The 19,858-nt window shown below is 37.2% G+C and overlaps 1 protein-coding gene across 6 annotated transcripts in view; it reads right to left on the bottom strand.

Annotated features, from left to right (window-relative positions):
- The window catches only part of XRCC4 (X-ray repair cross complementing 4), a 186,865-nt gene that overhangs the window by 150,552 nt on the left and 16,455 nt on the right, over positions 1-19,858 (bottom strand). For all 6 annotated transcript variants that reach the window (XM_075488527.1, XM_075488528.1, XM_075488524.1 and 3 more), the window contains 2 exons: positions 16,569-16,718; positions 7,600-7,787 (listed from right to left, as the gene is read on the bottom strand). In XM_075488527.1, the coding sequence (XP_075344642.1) occupies positions 7,600-7,787; positions 16,569-16,707 (327 nt within the window). In that variant the 5' untranslated portion in view covers positions 16,708-16,718. The remainder of the gene's footprint in view (positions 1-7,599; positions 7,788-16,568; positions 16,719-19,858) is intronic.

Raw genomic sequence — 19,858 nt, 5'->3', positions numbered from 1 at the left:
GACAATTTTCTTGTATAAATCAAATCAATATATGTTATTTTGCTATTTCAAGAATATTTAGACCGTCATTGCACTCTCAAAATAAGAAAATGCCCTTTATAGTGTCATTTACAATAGGCCTTAAAACAGTTAAACTACTGTTTTTGTTCAGTTGGACAGTTCCAGTGAAATCCACAAATCCTAACAGGCAGAAACTGGAGGAGTATTTATTCATTGCAGCATTTGATTCTTCCTTTTTCAACAATCCCTCATTTTTCAAGGTATGTACTACCAGTATTTTAAATGTACTTCCTCCTAACAGTTCTTCAAACCATTGCTGCTAGAAGCAGCAATCAAATAGCTAAACAAACAGCTTATTACAATAAAAAAGCTAAACAAGGAAAATAGCATAACTTAATTCTCCAGGACTTTTGTGAAATATTGTACACATATTAATATTTGGGTGGGAAAAAAAAGATTTTTTTTTTAAAAAGTTTTTCTTACCTCAAGGCTACAGAAGTGATCCACTGCATTTAAACTGTACCTACAAGACCTGAAGAGTTCATAAAGGTACACATCAGGCGAGATGGGGAAAATCATGTAGCACTTAGAAGTCTGAGATTACGCAAAAGATAACACAATGTTTTTATTATATAAGGCACATCAGTAAGATATTTCTAAACCGGGCTTCCAAGAAACTCATTCAAGTGTACACTCTTAAATCCTGAAGTACATAGATACAAATGATACAGAAGAGTCATTGCCTTTACACTGACCTAAAGATTAATCATTTCATCTTTCTGTCTTTTCAGTTGAGTAGTTAGTCGAATTGCCTGGGAAACAATCTGAACTCCCAGTGACCTCTGTTATCCAAACAACATATCCTCAGTGGTTTGGAGCAAAGTAACTATTCAAACCTTGAACCAAGACAGTTTGGACAACGTAAAGAGCTCTACCAATTCTACTTCACTCGTTCAGTATGCTGTGAAAAGTTTTGGTTAGCATGAATTTCTCCAACTATTTTTAACTTGTAGTAAACTCGTAAGAACTCACAGAACCAGCCACAGAAAAGCAGCCACAGGAAATGGAAGAGACAAATAACAGCATCTCTTCCATCAGCCTAATTAGCAACAGTACTGTATCTAAGGTGGAATTTCTTAAGCTCACATCCTCCCTGCTTACAAATTTATGCAAAAGGCAAGAAAAAAAACAGAGCCTGTCACATTACTGTAAAAAAGACGACTGCTAGCACTCAAATAATTGTTTATCAAAGGCTATTTAATCAATTTAATTGCCAGTACAAAAAAAAAAATCTTGCCGGATTTCCATTATTTATTATATGGAGTGACTCGCTAAAGTACTTGGAAAGATTTACTTCCAAGTGGTCACCTACTTAGATCAAGCGCTAAATCACTGACTCTGTGATGGTGTTTGTTTAGGTGGCAGCAGTTTAGCTGGCCCAGCCTCAATGGCCCCTTACTGAGATCTCTGTGTGTGTGGCCCATTTTGCACTGCAGCTGGCTTGACACACAAGTCCCACTGTATACCAAACCCATTGTTATTTTAATGTGACTCTTAACAGTCTACTTTGCCCTCACCACCCTAAAAACAGTTCCTAAGGGCAGAGTGCTGAACGCCCTACGGCAAAAGCCACCTGTCGTAAGGAAGATAAATCACAAAACACATCAGAATTTTTAAAGGCATAATTTTTTAGGCTCAGCTACATCAGGCTGAGATACAGCTAGAAGAAGTATTTGTAAAACTCGGACAGCATTTTAGCTTTTTTGATCACCATTTCAAAAAGATAAGTAAGAAAGTACTAAAATCCTTACGGACTTCCCTTAAATTAGATTATGATTCTTATTCTGATACTTTTAAGATTACATGCAACCATGACACTGCAAAACAAACACGTTACATAGATATCTCCTCTAAATCAGATATGAATTATGTGTGACTTGGAGAAGTTTTCCATCCATTCAAAAAAAAAACCATCAGCACCTAAGTAGACTCATTCATTACGTAAATCTTACATATACATCATTATTACACATTAATCATTATAAACACTTTTAAAAGGATTTGGAGATACAGGTTTGGTTTCATCCTATCAGAATAGTGCTGGAGTAGTTGCAAGCATTTACTTTCCAAAGCATCCAGCTTTGGTGGTAGACATCAGTTCATGGAAGGAACCTACCTGTTCATCAACTAAACAACAGGTGAATTAGATTGTAAACCATAGTCTTCTCAATGACTGTTACACAGATGCTGTAAATGACTCCACTGATCTTTACTTAATGCTGATGGCAAAAGCTATTAAAAAAAATTGTCAAAGGGATTTCACATCTGGATGCAGCCTGCCTTCTTACACTCCCCTAAGTTGTTACAGGTCTCCTTGGCCTTCAAACAGGGCTCTGGCTAACAAGTGTAATTCCAGCCTTAATGAGCCAGTACAAAAGAGGGGGAGGTAATTTTGAGCAACCACAGACAAGTTTTTAATCTCTAAACTTATTTACTTCCATAAGCAAGTAAGAGATAATTATTCTTCCCTATCAGCCAGGAAAGGAAAACCAAACTGATCTTCAAGGGCTTGTTTGTAAGTTTACCTCAATGAGGAGATGTTCACAATGCCAACTTTTATTGCGGCAGTGGAGAATCATCTGTCAGATTCACCATTGTCAAATGTTCCATCTAGACTACAAAAGACACAACAAACTTTGAACAACCAATCTGTAGCACCTAATGAGGGATGATAAACCTGTTTTCATGACACGACTTGCAAAAACTACATCCTCCATTCTATTGCTCTTCAACTTGTGCGTGCGTGTGTCTGGGTGTAAATACAAGTTCCTTAGTGAAGACATTCATTCATTGCACCACAGACCAATGGAGCTCGCACATACAGCAGTCTGGGCAGGCAAGCAGAGATTCACAGGTTTTTGGGATTAAGAACACCTGTTAAGGCATCTAATGTACTATTCTGCCAATGCACGATAGTTACTTACAGTGCATTTTCCATTCCTTTGTCCAGTCCATTTTTAAGTGACTGACGCAATGGGGCTGCTACCACTTTCTCTGGCAAACGCTTCGGCGGTAAAACAAATTTCAACATCAGAAAATATTTCTCAATAATATGCCTACATTTTCCTTTGCTTAACATCACTCCATTATTTTGATTTGCACTCCTATAGACCACCCAATACAGTTTTGGCACATAATTATATTTTAGTGAAGCAGATCTTTAGCAAGCTGCTCCAAAAAAGGTAAAAATTATTTCAAATACCACAGGTTAGTACAGTTATGGAAACAAAAATTCAGTATCTAACACATTTTATCATCATCAAGTGACTATGACCAGTCACTAATCCAAAATTACCTACAGATAATTCTATACCAGAAGACTGGAAAAAAATGTGAAAGTAGACAACTAAAAAAAAAAAAGAAACCCCCACAAAAACCAGACTATTGAAAACAGAGTATTTCAGATTTATACATTCACTAAGCCCCTGAAAATTACATATATGTTTATAAATTATATAATATATATGCATAGAGTATTTCAACATTGGTAATTACCAAGCTGAAAATTATCCTCATCAAGAGAAAAATCAAGCAACACTGGTGACATAACTAACTTTACATATCAGTAATTTAATCATTATCAACTGATGTGAAGTAACACTGTAAACACTGTTTTTTAAGGCTTAAAATTTTAAACACTAACTTCTGATGCACTCCTGTATGAAAGCTTTTGTTATTTATGACAAATTAGATCTTTATGCTAAGTTCCTAGTCTATATACGAAGCATGCTAATCATGTACAGCATATGTTTCACATGTGCAGATATTTCCAAGAAACAGGGATCAACAGATACACCAAGATGGTATACACAGATGTAGCAGTATACTTCTCCCACGTGGAAGCGATACACAAAAAAATGAGTTTAGTTTATCGCCCTTTTCTGCTCTCTCAGGCACATTCTCTTTGTGAATTAAAGTAACAAAAATTAGTAAACACCATACTATTATGAACTAGTGTGAATTATAAATGCATCAAGAACGTTATTTGAGATTATTCATTTAAACTATGGTATCTACAAATAAATACGAATTTTCTTATTTTCAAGGTAGAGGAGTACAAGGAGTACAAGGAGACAGACTAAGAAGCAACTTATCTTACAAGCTGCAATAATTTACCACTGTGAATTCTTTAAGATGCTTTTAACATGATCATTCCAGTTGGAATATACCCATCACATACCTAAACCTCACAGACTTTTCAGCCAGCAATTATTTATGGACTATGTAGATATCATTTGTGAATAAAGGCCCAGGACATAACTCAACTGAATCTATTATGTATTCAGAAGAAAAAAGGCAAATTATTTTGTAGAAATTCTAGTCTTCATTTTTGATAGGAGTTAGTGGTTTATCCAGACTGGATGTAGAACTATGGCAGAGCACTGGACTGGAAATTACTCGCTAAGATGGGCATAAACGACTGTTGGTGATCAACATCATGCTGTAGGTAGGTTTCATTAAAATTAATTAAAATAACCAAGTTTGTGTCTACAAGCATGTATATACCTCTAACAAAAGGCATATTGATTTTCCAAGAGTACAAAATTTATTCTTAGGCACCTGTGTACTCATTGGATAAAAAAATTTGCAATAATAGATAGCTGCATGAATTGATAAGTATTTTATAGCTCATGAAGTATAAAAATGCATTTCAGAAGTTTTGGGTTATTTTAACTAAAAAGTGCTAACTGCATTATTTAAGACTAAGCAAAACATCCAGTATTCAAACACAACCAACCACATCTTCATGCATACTTTTCTGTAATCTCTCCTTTTGTTATGTATCAAATGATAAAAACACTGGTTTAAGATTAGTAATCTTCTAATTATTCCGGATAATTTAATGGACTTTTCTCACAATGATGATTAATAATATAATGGGGTAGGAGAGGAGAAGTAGGGAACTTGAAAGTGGTATTATGTGCACTACTGTCAAAATTGGAAATGATTGTTCTTTTTCCTTTACACCCACATTTTTAAACAAAAGATGAACACTAACTACATCTCTCAGTTTGACTGCAGGTAGCTCATCTAAAAAAAGAAACACAGTACAGTTTAACCAAAAGCTCCCCTCTCTCCACACACACATTGCCATCATCGTCCTGTCTCGCCATGCTCTTCCCAAGACTGGGAAGGTATAACTTGTGTATATATACAGTTGCTGAAATATGAAAAGAGAAGGAGAAAATATTCATAATGACTAAACAAAAGACGTAAAGACAAATACCTAGTAAGAATAATAAGTACTGATAAGAGATAAACACTGAATTTAAGTCATGTTTAAGTTGCAGAGTAGTTTTTCTAGGTTTCCTCTGCAGTAAATGAACATTTAGCTGAATCTCAGCCCTGTGCAGAGCCCAGGAAGATTAATTTCCTAATCTGATGCTGAAAGATATACATCATGAGTATTTCCACAGAGAATTGGCAAAATGTTTGAACCATAGTCTATTATACACCTGAAAGCTATTTGTAATTCTGACAAAGGCTTTGGCAATTTTATTTGTAGGCATTAGTTTAGTACAGGAGGAAAAAAGGGTGTATTTTCACCCAAGAAATTACATCTTTTCTAAAAACACTCTTTTGACACCCAAAGCTAAAAGCATGCATAGCAATCAGGACACTTTGTATTTTCAGTTTCTTTGGCCAGATTATTATTTTCCCAAATTGACATAAAGATGTTTTCATATGAATTAAATTTCTCATAAGCCTTAATTGATGGAAACATATATTAGGTAGGCCCACATATATGAAGATATTTTCCCTTAATAAAAGTATAGTATGTATTTCATCTGTCTGGTATTTAGAATATATTATGTGTGACACAGACAAGAAAAACAGGATTCTTAAAATTACTGCTCTTATTTTCTATGTACAATTTGGTCCTAACCTTATAATCCTGCTATAATACAGTATATATGACCTAGACCCTTTGTGAACAGCACTCAGCCCTCTGCACTCACAAGAAGTGTCAAGAAGCAGGTATAGAGTCTGTAAGGCCTTAGGTAAATACACAGAAATATTGATAATGCAGATTGGAAGACTTACATCATCTAACTTTTGGCACCTCAGTCAAGAGCCAAATTGTGCTGAAATTTCCTATATTGCACAAGGAAAAAGGCCTATAATGAAGTACTCTTAAGAAGCCGAACTTCATTTCACTGAATCTCCCCTTTCTCTGCTTACTAAAAGGAAGCCAAGACTGACAATAAGCACATAAGTGAGCTGCTACTGATTAGGTAATCTGAATGGCCTTCCTCTTTAAAGTGAGTTTTTCCTCATATCATCTAAGAGATACACATACAGGAAATATACACATACTCCCATTTCAGGTTTGTGACCAATACCTATACTGCATTCTTTGCCTATTTCCAATTCAGAGGATAAAAGTATTTCCACCTTCCACTTCCAACAGACACATCCCAGAGAAGGTAGTTTCTTTGTCTAGGTTTGTTTTTTTTGTTACAAGTCAGACATCTCTGCTAGTTTCTTAAAAGTGATACCTGCCAAAATTAACCAAATGAGAAGCAAAGCATGTCCCAATGGTCTGAAGAAGAATCTTTTAAAACAAAGCAGGTAGGGCAATCCATAGACGCTTTGCTCCCAGACACAACTCCATGCTATATTTTTTGCCCCAGGAAAAAAAAAAAAAAAAAGATCTGGCCAAAAACATTCCTACTCTGCAATCTCTATCTCCATTCTCTCCCCACAACTTTCTTCCTCTCAATAATGCCAGTGAAGCTGATTGCAGAACTGTGCCCTGAACTGGATCAGTGCAATTTTAAATCACTGCTTTTTAAACCCAAATTTTTTCACTAATGTGGCTGAGCGGGCAGTTAGCTCCAACTGCTATCCTAGCACACTGAAGCTGTGACAAACCTTGGGAAAGGCAGAGCATTAATTTTTGGAGGAGGGGAGGAGACACAAAAAAAAAAAAAGAGTACAATAATTATATAATTAATAATTAGCTTATTCCCCAGAAAATCTTTAACACCAAGCCACAGTCTGAAATAACCAAAAGTGTCTGCAGATACAGATTATACTGTTTTCTTTCTTGCTTTAAGAGGGTCCTTTCCTTTGCAGCCAAGAAACCAACATGAAACTGCATTCCCAGTTGTAATTTAATGCATTTCCAAGTGGGAAACAATTTTAGTGTCAGCTTCCAAAATAGTTAAAGTAATAGAAAAGCTCATTTTAAAAGTATGATAGAGCATTTGAAAATAATCTTACTTAAATTTTAATATCTTTCTTTATTTAGGTGAGTAGAGAGAGAAGAAAGGAGAAGTAGATAGAGAAGTAATACTCTTATCCAGTAGCATTTAAGAAAGTAACACAGAAATCGTTCTGTTGATGCCAGGTTTTGATAGGAAACCACAAACTTGGTTCTAGTTTGGCCCATGGAAGAGTTCACAATGTTCATTCAATCTGAAATATGTATCACAGGTCTATTTGACTTTAAAGAACCTAATAAAATACAGAAATGTACCAAGAAGGTCCTTCTCATAATTTAACAGTCAAATTTAAACATTTAACTATACTTACAGAGCCATCTTTCAGATTTCTTTCATAGGAGAATTGACACGCCATATTTTCTTCATCTCTTGAAATAGCAAAGTTGTATTTGCCAGCTGATTCTTCTCCAGCTATCAATGCTTTCTTCAGTTCTTCAACATACTTCTCTCTATTCATTTCCATGTCAGCAGCCTCCCTAGAAATTTCAGCTTCAGACACTATCAGAAAGAAACACGTGACAAATAAATACTCATATGTGTGTGAACATGTATATATATTTATATGTACACACAGACACATACTCACACACCTTAAGGGACAGGCAAATATTAGGAGACTATTCTTTCCTTGACATATATCAGTGTGCCAGACACTAATGGAAGTGTAGCAGGAATACTGTGTTTTTCATAAGAATTAAGTTTTGTCCCTTTTTTTCCTGTCTGAAAATGTTTTTTTGCTACTAGTCCACAATTCTACTTGCCTAAAGTTATTCTGAATAACACTAATCTTACAACAAAGAGTGGAATGTTTTAACTATGATTTATTGTGTCCTCTCAGTTCTTTTTGAAAGCTTGTAATGTAAACCTAATAAGACAACAGATGCAACTGTCTCCTCACACATTCTTGATCCACTTTTCCAAGTTTGTAACTTACTACCTTAAAACAAAATAAACTGTCAATCTATAAATGAAGCTGCACCTAGAGACTTGAGAATCCATGTTTCACTGTTCACATTCAAGGACCGCTAAACAGAGGATGTGTCTCCAGTTTGCATTACATCAGGCCTATGAAGAAAATTTTATCCCATTTCTCTGAAGATGAAGAACAGTTGAACACAGTACAGAACAGGCCAGTAAAGATGTACTGTCATTAAGAACCACGATAGCCTTTCCTGTCTGCTTCTGATAATTTATTTCTTCCTAAATCTTCTTTTGGTTAACCCTCAAACTGAAATGGCAGCTTACCAAGACTCATCTTTCACTAGGAGTAGCAAGAAACAGATCTTGTTTTTACCATCTGGGCCCCTGGTTATTTTCCTTTTCATTTTACTCTACATACTGTTTCCTCAGTACTTTTAAAGATCAAATGTTAATCAGAATAACAATCTCAATGAAGAGTGCAGAGTTTCTTGCACAGACAGATATAAGCAAAGACTCTAAAGTTAAGATAGGATGTATATAATGTAATACAGGCTTTAATGTGTAGTATTTTAGATTTACTTGATTAACAGAAGTGTTTCCTTTTCTTCTGACCAATCTTCTGCGGAAGACTGCTCTAGATTGTCATTTACGCCTGCTTGCTCTTAGACCTTCCTAGCATTTGCCCAGCATTTCAGAGAGCAAGATATGCAAAAGGACATTAGTTTGTGACAGCCTGAAAAAAAACCCACAAAACAAAACCAAAACAAAAAAAGGCAAGCAAAACCACACACAACAAAAACCAACCCAAAAACCCAACAGAAAAAAACCATACCTCAAAACACATCCTTCACAGAACTGCAAGTGACTTAAAAAAGTATCCCACTTAAACCCCCTATTAATAACTGTATCTCTTCTCTATACAAATGCCTTTCAATATAGTTTCATATTGAGACATAAGCCTGAACATGTATTGAAATCATACTGATAGAAATAGAACAGCATTTGAGTCAAACGTGAGCCTGTTCAAATTGCCTCATTTTTCTCCAATCTTCCTCTTGACACAGTAGCTAACCTCGTATTGCAAAGGAGGCTGTACATATCAAAGCAATCCATTGTATAAAAATACAGCAAAGAGGTAAATGTATAATTATTTCCTATGAATAGTTATATCCTCACACACTTCAGGATTTCTGGATTAATTCTGGCACCTTCAATAATTATAGCTTATTTTCACAGACTCAGAGTGGTTGAGGATGGAAGGGACATCTGGAGATGGTCTAGTCCAACTCCGCTGGTTAAAGAAGTGTCAAATACAAAGGTTGCTCAGGACCATGTTTTGAATATCAATAAGGACTGAGGCTCCCTGTCCTCCCCAGGTAATCTGTTCTGGTGCCTGGTCACCCTTATGGTAAAAAAGTTTTTCCTGTATTTAAATGGAATTCCTTGTGTTTCAGTTTGTGCCCATTGCCTCTTGTCCTTTCCGTGGACATCACTGAGAAGAGCCTGGCTGCATCTTCTTTACTCCCTCTCATCAGGTATTAATTAATATACATTGATAAAATCTCCCTGAGCCTTCTCTCCTCCAGGCTGCACACTCCCAGCTCTCTCAACTTCTCCTAGCATAACAGATGCTCAAGTCCTTCAGTCTTCTTCATGGACTGTCACTGCACTCAATCCCATAAATTCATGTCTTTTTCACACTGGAGAGCCCAGAACTGGACACCACATCACGGGTCTCGCCAGGGCTGAACAGCCGGGAAGGATCACCTCCCTTGACCTGCTGGCAACACTCTTCCTAATGCAGTCCAGGAGGCTGTTGGTCTTCTTTGCCACAAGGCCACACTGCTGGCCAATGTTCAACTTCTTGTCCACCAGGACTCCGAGGTCCTTTTCAACAGGGGACCTGCTTCCAGCCATTTACCCAAGGCACCAATACAGGCTGGGGGCTTATTCCTCCCCAGGTATACAGTTTTGCGTTTCCCTTTGTTGAATTACATGAGATTCCTGTCAGCCCATTTCTCCAGCCTGTCCAGGTCCCTCTGAATGGCAAGCCAATCCTCTACCAACCCTTCGCCCCAGTTTTGCATCATCTGTAGACTTGCTGAGGATGCACAGTGTCATCACCCAAGTGATTAAATGAAGATGTTAACAGTACTGGACCCAGTACTGACCCCTGTGGTACAGGGCCACTAGTAACTGGCCTCCAGCTAGACTTATGCCACTGATTGCAACCCTTTGAAATGTGGTTGAACTGGCTGAGCTCAATCCATTTCATGGTTCACCCATCTGGTCCATGCCTTACCAGTTTGTCTATGAGGATGTTAGAGGACACAGTGTTGAAACCCTTGCTAGCTAAAGCCACAATAAACACCATCCACTGCCCTTCCCTCATTCAACAAGCTAGTCATTTCAGAGAAGCTTATCAGGTGGGTCAGGCATGATTTTCCCTTCATAAATCCATACTGACTACTCACCACCTTGTCCTTAGTATTTTTGAAATGGTTTCCAGGATTATTCCTCCAATACCCTCTGGTTGACCAGCCTCCAGTTACGCAGATCCATCCCCTCACCCTTCACAAAGATGATATTTCTTCCAGTCCTTAAAAACATCCCCTGATCATTATCACCTTGCAAAAATATTCAAGAGTGGCCTCACAATGATGTGGGCCAGATCCCTCAGTACTCATAGTCTCAATCAATCAGGTCCCATGGACTTGCGTACATCCAGTTTCTTAAGATATTCTCTAACCTGATCCTCCTCCAAGGGTAAGTCTCCTTTGCTCCTGACTTTCCCACTGATCTGAGGAGCTCGGGATTTCTAAAGGCAAATCTTAACCAGCAAAGGCAAAGAAGGCACTGAGTAGTACCTCAGCCTTTTCCATGTCCTTTGTCACCAGTCCCCCTGCCCCATTTCACAGCAGGCCCACATTTTCCCTCATCTTCCTTCTGCTGCTGATTAGGCTGCAGAAGTCCTAGTTGCCCTTCACATCCCTTGCCAAATGCTATTCCAGGTGGGCTCTGGCTTTCCTAACGCCATCCCTGCATGCTTGGTCACTGTCTCTATACCCCTCCCTAGTCACCTTGCCCTGGCTTCCACCTCTTGCACACTTCCTCTTTATGTCCGAGTTCGGCCAGGAGCTCCTTGTTCATCCAGCCAGGCCTCCTGCCACCTTTGCTTGATTTCCTGTTCCAGTGAGATGAACCATTTTTGAGCTTCAAGGAGGTGATCCCTGAAAAATCAACCATGTGTCCTGGACCTCTCCTCTCTCCAGAGCCATATACCATGGGATTCTTTTAAAGAGATCCTGGAGGAGGTCAAAGTCTGCTCCCTTGAAATCTAGGGCTGTTGTCCTGCTTTTTACTCTGTTCCCTCCTCTCACGATCCTGAACTCTACCAACTCAACAGCAGTGCGGCCAAAGGCTGCCCCAGCTTTGACTCACCCAACCAGCTCTTCCTTGTTCGTAAGTATTAGCTTTTGTAGTCCTCCTCTCTACACATCTCAAAATATGGAAAACATGTCAACTTTACTGATCTTAGATTTAACTGAGGGGGATTTTGTTGTTTTATTGTGGGGTTTTTTTTCTTTTTTAATAACAGGTCACAATAATCAGTTAGGTCATCTATTCACAAATACATCAATTATATGTGCACACAAAAAAGAAATACTACCTTGCTAATCACCTTAAGTGATTACCGTATGTCTCCAAAATCTGATAAGGCAGGTCAGTCACCAACACCCCACTCTATTACTCTGTTTATAAGAAACAGGCGAACAGCTGGGTGAAAAAGGAGATGCAGGTGGCAAGAGAGAGCATGCTAATGTCACCCCTGCAAGGAAACAAAGAGTTGACACAAGGAGAAACTACCTCCTTCTGTGGAAAAACTGAGCCTGTGGATACTCTCAGTTAAAAGGATAAATTAGTGGGTCAGAATCACATTAGTTATCCCTTAGCAGAAGGCATTTTTTCCTAGGCAGATTCGAATGTGTTAGGTCCTTCAAAAGCTAGAAAGCAAAGGGATGCAAGGGAACTGAACTGCTTTGGAGTTATAAGAGAAAAGGAAAAAAAAAAAAAAAAGGGCAAAAACCCCAATGGAATTAGGTTCAATAAATACGAGCAAGTCAGTCTTTGTCACACTAAAATGTGAAATGTCAGGCCTATGGCCGCCTGAAGTCTGTCACAAAGTTCCCCATATTCTCCTTAAGAGACAATGCTTAAAATTGAGTATTCTCTGCTCTCCTCTTCTTTTAAAGATACAAGAGGAAACCTGTCACACTCATACTGGCTTAACATAAAATAAAAGGACAAGGCACAATACATAGCATTTTACCAGATCTGCAACAACACAAACATTCAGCAGATGTGAGAAATTGCAGAAATGTCATTATTAAGATTATACATTAAAAAAAAGAATGTAGGAGTGCTGTGGAGTACATATTAGAATAATCCAGAAATAAAATAACTTCATAATCAGTATTCCTAGGTTGGAGAAGATGCTTCTATCCTTACATTTTAAGTTGCATTATCTATATTGAAGAGAAGGAAAAAAAAATGGAAGGGGTTGAAAAAAGAGGCCAGGGATAAGTGTGGCATATTATAAATGTATGTCCCTACAGATTTGTAAACTCAAGATGTGTGCTTTTTGTAAAAGCACATCTCCCAAAATGGAAACTGTATTCTGCTGTCCATTACGGCAATAGGCAATCTTACATAAATGTTTTTGTATACAGCCTAATACTGATGAGCTTTAGGGCACTGAAACACTCCGAGACACCTAATAAACTAACAATTCAAAGCATTTATATTTTAGTATCATCATTTGGAGAACATGTTACACTTTTCAAATTTATTTCTGCAACCCAACAACACAAATTTAAACGGAGCAAAAAGTAAGCAGCAGCCCTCTTCACTGAAGTTGTTTAAAAAATCTTTATGAAAGGGAAGACAGGACACAGAAAGAGAGAGAGAGAAATGGATAAAGGTGTAACAATCCTTTTTTCACTGCATGGACATCACAACCATCTTTCTTCTAATATGTAAACCCCTTTCCTAACACATGAAGAAAGAGAGGCTAAGACAGAGGGCCACATATATAGCCAGCTAGTACTTGCGCTACAAACAGGACTTTGAGTGCAAAGGCACACTATTTAGCTGCAGCGCTGCATCACTGCCTCCTTCCCTAGGCACCAGACACACCTGCAGCTGGCATACAGGGACATGAACAAGAGCAAAGCCAGAATGCAGCGCTGCAAACATGAAAAGACCTACAAGCAAAAAACTGCTAAGTCAAAATCAGTTGTGCGTTAATCCTCATGCATTAAGACTGAGAGGTATGAATTTCAGAACACGACTTGGTGCTGTTACAAACAGTGCTGCAAAGCTGGAGGCTGTAAACTTACACTAGCCATTGCACATGCTATCAGTTCTTCCCTACGTCATTCTAAACTAAGTCAAGTGTTCAACCCTCAGCCCCAACACAACTGAACACATCTATCTTAGGTGAAGCAGTAAAAGTATTTTCCAAGATTTTTAAAACTTATTTTAAGCATGAAACAGATGTTAACATCTTAAGCCTTTCTGGTAACAATTGCCAGCTGCATCTTGTTTTTTTAAAACTGAAAGCAGCACTTTTAATGTTCATATAAAGAATGATACAGTGGAACTACTGTCAGGAAAAAAGCTAAGCCCGTGAAGAATTGGGGCTACAGTGCTGGTCCACACTCATCTTGCAGAGCTAACAATCTACTACAAATATCAAGAGTTGAGTGGGAAAAAAGACAAGACATTTACCATCAAAACATTTCTACTTTATTATAAGCTACAGCCACAAATCATCTCTTCATTAGCTAGCTTATTTCTTGTACAGGACACTAGAGAGAGTTGAGAGAGAAAAGGCCACTAATACGTCAGCAATCCCCTTAAATTCCCCAAAGCAGTACAGATAGAAATGTGGAATCCCTTGTAGAATGAGGCAAAGAGGGGCAGAAAAAAATAAGTTGGAAATACTTGCAAAAATAAGTGTTTGTCTAGAACAATGACTTGGACACTGACAAAAATTAGATAAACTTTTAATGAAAATAAGACTCATAAAAAAACAAAGATACTAATAAACAGTAATAGTGCACTGTGTTTTTTTTTTTCTCCTGTGGTGCCTGTACATGCTGCCTGTACATGCTGCATGTTCCTTTATCTTATAAAATTAGCAGAACTGACCAATCATTAGAGAAACATGAAATGTATAAATCCATATCTCTGTAGTTCTTTAACCCAATACCAAGTGAATACATGAGATCATATAGCATGTTTGTGTGTTACTCCTCCCCCTCCAAGATTTACTTTTTTTTTCCTCCTTAAATAGGACTCCTAACACTTTTCATCATCACATGAAACATACAAAAACCATAAAAGACAACCCCATCAGCAGCTCTCATTCACTTCCTGGTACATCTTGCCAAGCAAAATAATCCACAGCATGAGAGACCCAAAAGGGATTTCCCATAGCGAGAATTTTCTGACCACTGCTTTCCCTCCTCCCAGGTTTTGAATTTAGAATCTAAGCACTCTCAAACGTTATGTAGTAACTTAGAAAAAGTGATCAAAAACAATGCTGAGTGTATGAAAACACAGATCTGTGCAGCAGGAAAGCCGCATGCACAAGAACTTCAACTCCTAATGAAATTACTCAATGGACTACGTTACATTTGGACTACAAATTCAATAGGAATTCCTTAGAAATGGATCAGATTTTTGCAGAAGAAATAGAAGCACTCTGCTTTGGATGAGTACCCAGTGCTCATGCTAAACTGTTGTGAGTTTCTTTCTTTCCTTTTAATAGAGTGAGGTCATCTTGCTTTCACTGGTCCTCTGTTTTGGGAAATGATCATCCAGCCATTCTGCCAGATGCAGGAAGTTAACAAAATGAGAACTGTGTTTATGTATTTTTTCTATACAATTCCAGTTATAGTAACACAGCTTTTACTTAGAAAAATAGCAGATTTAAAGAATCAGCTTTTTGTGAATTTTAAGCTGGGGATTTTAAAGCTACATAAGAACAACCAGAAAATATTTTAAACAGAAAAACTAGTATGCTTAGTTAGTTATTTATCAATGTTAGCATCCTTTTTGTTATTTTGAAAATACATATTTTGACTACCCTATTGTCAAATCAAGAAAGAAAAACCTTTCATATGAGACTACAGGGAATCAGCATTGGAATATATGTATTTGTCTTGTGCAGGAAATCCTAATCAATAGTGTGTTTGAAATATTAAAAGGAATATGGAAGAGCAGATTTAATACATATGTAAACATATTTTAAGTTAGCCTTGTTTCCTAGGTCTGAAAGAAAAAAAGGTAAAAACTGTATTCAAAAGAAGATTAATGAATGATTAAGCTTCTTTTTACACACAGGAACTATATATACAAATGCATTTATATAGTTTGCATACATGTATATATATATACACACACACAAAGCACTATTTTATATATATATATCTCTACCTATCTACCGGGCCTATTTGAAAGCTTGGCTTATGTAGGAACTGGGGATGAACAATGTCCACCGGGCAGGGAGAAGGAAGGAACGAACTACATGGACATGTATTCTTATAATTCAGAAAAAGAGTCAGGAAAATGTTTTTGCCTACAATACACTGTAAAATATATCATTCTTTCCTCCCTTTGAAATATTTTTGCCACTGCGAGAAGGGCTTTTGATCAAGTATTTGACACATTTCTAAAGGAACACAGAAATCTTTTCTTTTTTTGCTAGGCGTAAATGAGAGAGACATGCACGTATTAAGAGACGCATCCTCTTATTCAGGTTTCTGAGTGGGGAAAAAAATCCCACAGGCTTTTTTTTTTTCTTCTGATAACTTATGCCCAGGAAAAAATATTTTCTTGTCCCTTCTCCTTCTCAAAAATTCACCTGAGTACCAAATACAGCTACCTTTAATTATTAAGATTTTATGAAACCATTTAAGAAAATCTGCAGTTAAATGCTTCATGAACTATAATTTGCAAATGGAGCTTGCATGGCACATTTGTTCAAGGATCTGTAGAAGACACAGAAGTGGTACTCCAATACCACTGCAAGAAATTACATTCTTGAGAAAGAACAAAACACTGCATATCCATATGCTAAATTAATTAGTATTAGGTTTGACACACAATCCTTCCAGGTTTGAAAGATCTCTGAACACATCCCAGATCATGAACCCCACCTCCTCCATTGGTGTGGAAAGGTAATGCTCATAAAAAGCTTTTGATGCAAGTTGAGGGTCACAGTTTAGAAAGTGTTTAAAAATAATAAAGAACAGTAATAATTTAAAACATTTTTTTTCTTTCCATTATTACCTGTCCCAGTCCATGCAGATTGACCATCACTAAGTATTATACCAAAGCCAGTGCCTAAATCTTTTTCCCATGAGACTTGTAGAAAATAGGTTGCTTCTGGATCAGAAACTGGATGAATTCTGTTCAAAGTCTTCTCCATTTTCCAGACACCTGTTTAGTAAGTAAGATAATCGTGTTATAATCAATTTTCCAGAGGTGCTTAGCAGTGTTACATAACTAGCTTCACAAAAAAAAAAAAAGATACAAATATAAGCATACCTAGAATTTTATTTTACTTTCCTTCACAAATTCAGTTTTTCAGAGAACTGATGATATTTCCAAATATCCAGAAAACTGGATTACAATAAGTAAGGTTTAAGAGAACACTGCCAACAATCAAATACATTTGAATAGTCCCAAATTAAGAAACTGAGTTTCTTAATTTGCTCCTGAGAAGCTGGGGAACAGAAAATTGCAAGACACAAGCACTTCCCCATGGCTATGTTTTTAACTTAATGTCCACTATCACCCAGCATACAGCACATAGAATATAATTCAAAATAATCAATATTCATATGGAAGACTGCCATGTGAAAGCATGCTACTAAGCTTCACTGCAAAGCAGAGCTTGTAGTGGGTGCCAGCAACCAAGGAAATTCTTTAAAAAACTGGACGCTGTGGAGAACAAAATTTATGATGCTACAGTGAACTTTTTGCTCAATATCAAAGCAACCTGGCAACCTGTACTTGACATATGAACTTCTAAAGAATCGCACATACTTATACATAGTCTAATCTGACAATAATGAATCCTCATGGTACTCAAGAACTTTAAAACTGCATTTGGCAATTTGGCCCAGCGAATAATGAAGAAACAGCCAATTCTGAAGTTAACATTGACATACAGTATTTTCATTGAGAATGCTTCATGTTGTCCAGTACCTGAAGAGTTTGTTTTGGGGTGTTCAGTTGTTTTGGGCTTTTAAATTATTTTTTTAGAAGAATGAAGTGAATAAAAAGGGCTCCATGTTCACTCACACACTAAAAATAGCATGTATTGATAAAAGCAGGAAAAACACAACTGAGGCATTTAAACTGCATGCACTGAGTACAATGATGCTTGGACAGGTTTGGTATTAAAAGCTCTGTCAAGTTTTCCGTCTAAAGTGTAGCTGTAAGTAATCATGATCAGGCTCATTTCAGGCCCTGAGGGGACACTGTTCTTCAAGCGGTAGTAGAGGGAAGCTCTGTCTTTGCTCGTGGACATTAAGAGCCAAATCTAGGTGCAGGTTTAACTACCACTGGACTCCCAAAAAGTTGGCATTTTCAGGTTAGAAGGAACAGTTTAACTGCAGTTGACTGCACTGTGTCTGACATCTGCTCAACTCCGCACCCAACATTTGAAAATGCCTTTCCCTTGTCCAGACAAGTGCACAGTATTCAAAAGCAGCAAAATACATGAATATAAGACTTGTTTTTCAAGCATAAAGCTGCATTAACAGCTAGACAACAGCTGCATTGTCAGTAATACATTCATTATAGATATCGATAAGGTTAATGAAACAACACATTAACTACTTCTGATGGCTAATTAAACCACAATACAGATCACCTTTCACTAACAAATAGTGTTTCTAAACAATAAGAGGAACATGACGTAATGTGCCTGCTACGAATTCCAGGCTGAACTTTGGCTAAAACATGCCACTAAGCACTTCCAGAATTCCTTACTACCCATTACGTTTTCATCACCAAATACTCAAAGCGCTAACTTTATTTTTCCAGCTTGAAGCTTAAGTACACATAAGCACCATAACATTTCCCTGTTTAGAATATTTTTCCGAAGAGTTTAGGATTCAAAAGCTATGGTAGGAGTAGAAGGAGATAAATCATGTATGTATAGCTAAGCATCATAAATTATCACCAACAATAGTAAGAGGGATGACTTTACTATTTACATCCATAAGCCACCACTGCTTACACAATTACAGATGTCATACTGCACATTTCTACTCACAGAAAATGCGCCAGAAAGTAAAAAGTTACTTAAAAGCAATATTGAAAAATTAGTTTGAGTCCAAAAAAAAAAGTCTTCTATTTCTATCACCAAGCAACTTGGCATTTCTGAAAATCTACAGTATGTCTGTGCACCTGTAAGCAAGAACAAAAATGAAATATTTCGGGCACGGAGACCTGGAACAAGGCTTTTGCAACTAGTGATTATAGAACTAAAGCCGTGTGAAAGATTTGTAGTGTACTAACTGCCTGGACATGGGTCAATAAAGAGCACAGGACAGGAAGCACAAGTAATGCATGTAGTATGTTTAAGCACATAGGCATGTATTCTCCTTTGCCTGCCAGATTCCCTTTTGTTTTTCGCTTGTTCTGGAAAAATAGAGTCTCTTATGAAATATTTTCATCAAAGTCCTTCTCTGAAAGACAAAGTTTTTAAAAAGACTTTAATTATTCTTTTTTACTTAAAGATTGTAAAACAGTTGCATGCAACCCAGACAGACAGCATACAAGGCACTGACACATATATATATATATAGCTCAAGAAGGAGTTTTTGCTTGTTGCATTTGATTCTTATGACAAAGCAGAGCAGCATTCAGCGAAAACCACCTGCACTAAAGGCATCCTTTTTAATGGAGACTGTTTATAACGGAAAGCAAAGCAAGACAGTTGGATTTTCTATTTCTATGACAATAAAGAGAATGAAGTGTCAGTCCTCAGTCAGAAAAAGTCACACAGGAAAGGAAATTTATTAATTTATTTAAAGATGCAATAAAAAGGTCTCTAAGGCCTGAGATAAAATTCATCTGATGTCACAATACTGTGCTTCCCATGCATCCATCTTCACACATTAGTATTTCACTCAAGTGATGCTGAACGGCTAAAAATGAAGATTCTGTTTAGACATCAGTCTTAGGAGGTCAGTTGCCAGCAAAAGGGATGAGCCTGTTAGCAGAACTGAGAAAGCTTCCATACGATTTGTATACCTGTGGTAAAACACGACTTCAATAAAAACAAACAAGCTGAGGACATACAATGCAGAAGAATGTTCTGTATTTCATAATAAAATGCAAAATACAATTGTCAAGCTTTTCCACAATTTATTGTGTATGTTTGAACAAACAATTTTACAAGAGAGCATAACATGAAAATACTTTTTCTCCCAGCTTTTATCTCCTCCATTGTGCTCACTGACCTTTTAAGATGAGTATTAGCTATTACTACATGTTTAGAAACTGCCTCACAAAGCAGAGGTCAGCCTTGCTTGAGATCTCCAGGCACTCAACTGTTCCAACCC

Source organism: Mycteria americana, chromosome Z, assembly GCF_035582795.1.
Source record: "Mycteria americana isolate JAX WOST 10 ecotype Jacksonville Zoo and Gardens chromosome Z, USCA_MyAme_1.0, whole genome shotgun sequence".
Taxonomy (NCBI): domain Eukaryota; kingdom Metazoa; phylum Chordata; class Aves; order Ciconiiformes; family Ciconiidae; genus Mycteria; species Mycteria americana.
Note: the sequence above shows the minus strand (reverse complement) of the source record. Positions and strands in the feature narration are given on the sequence as shown.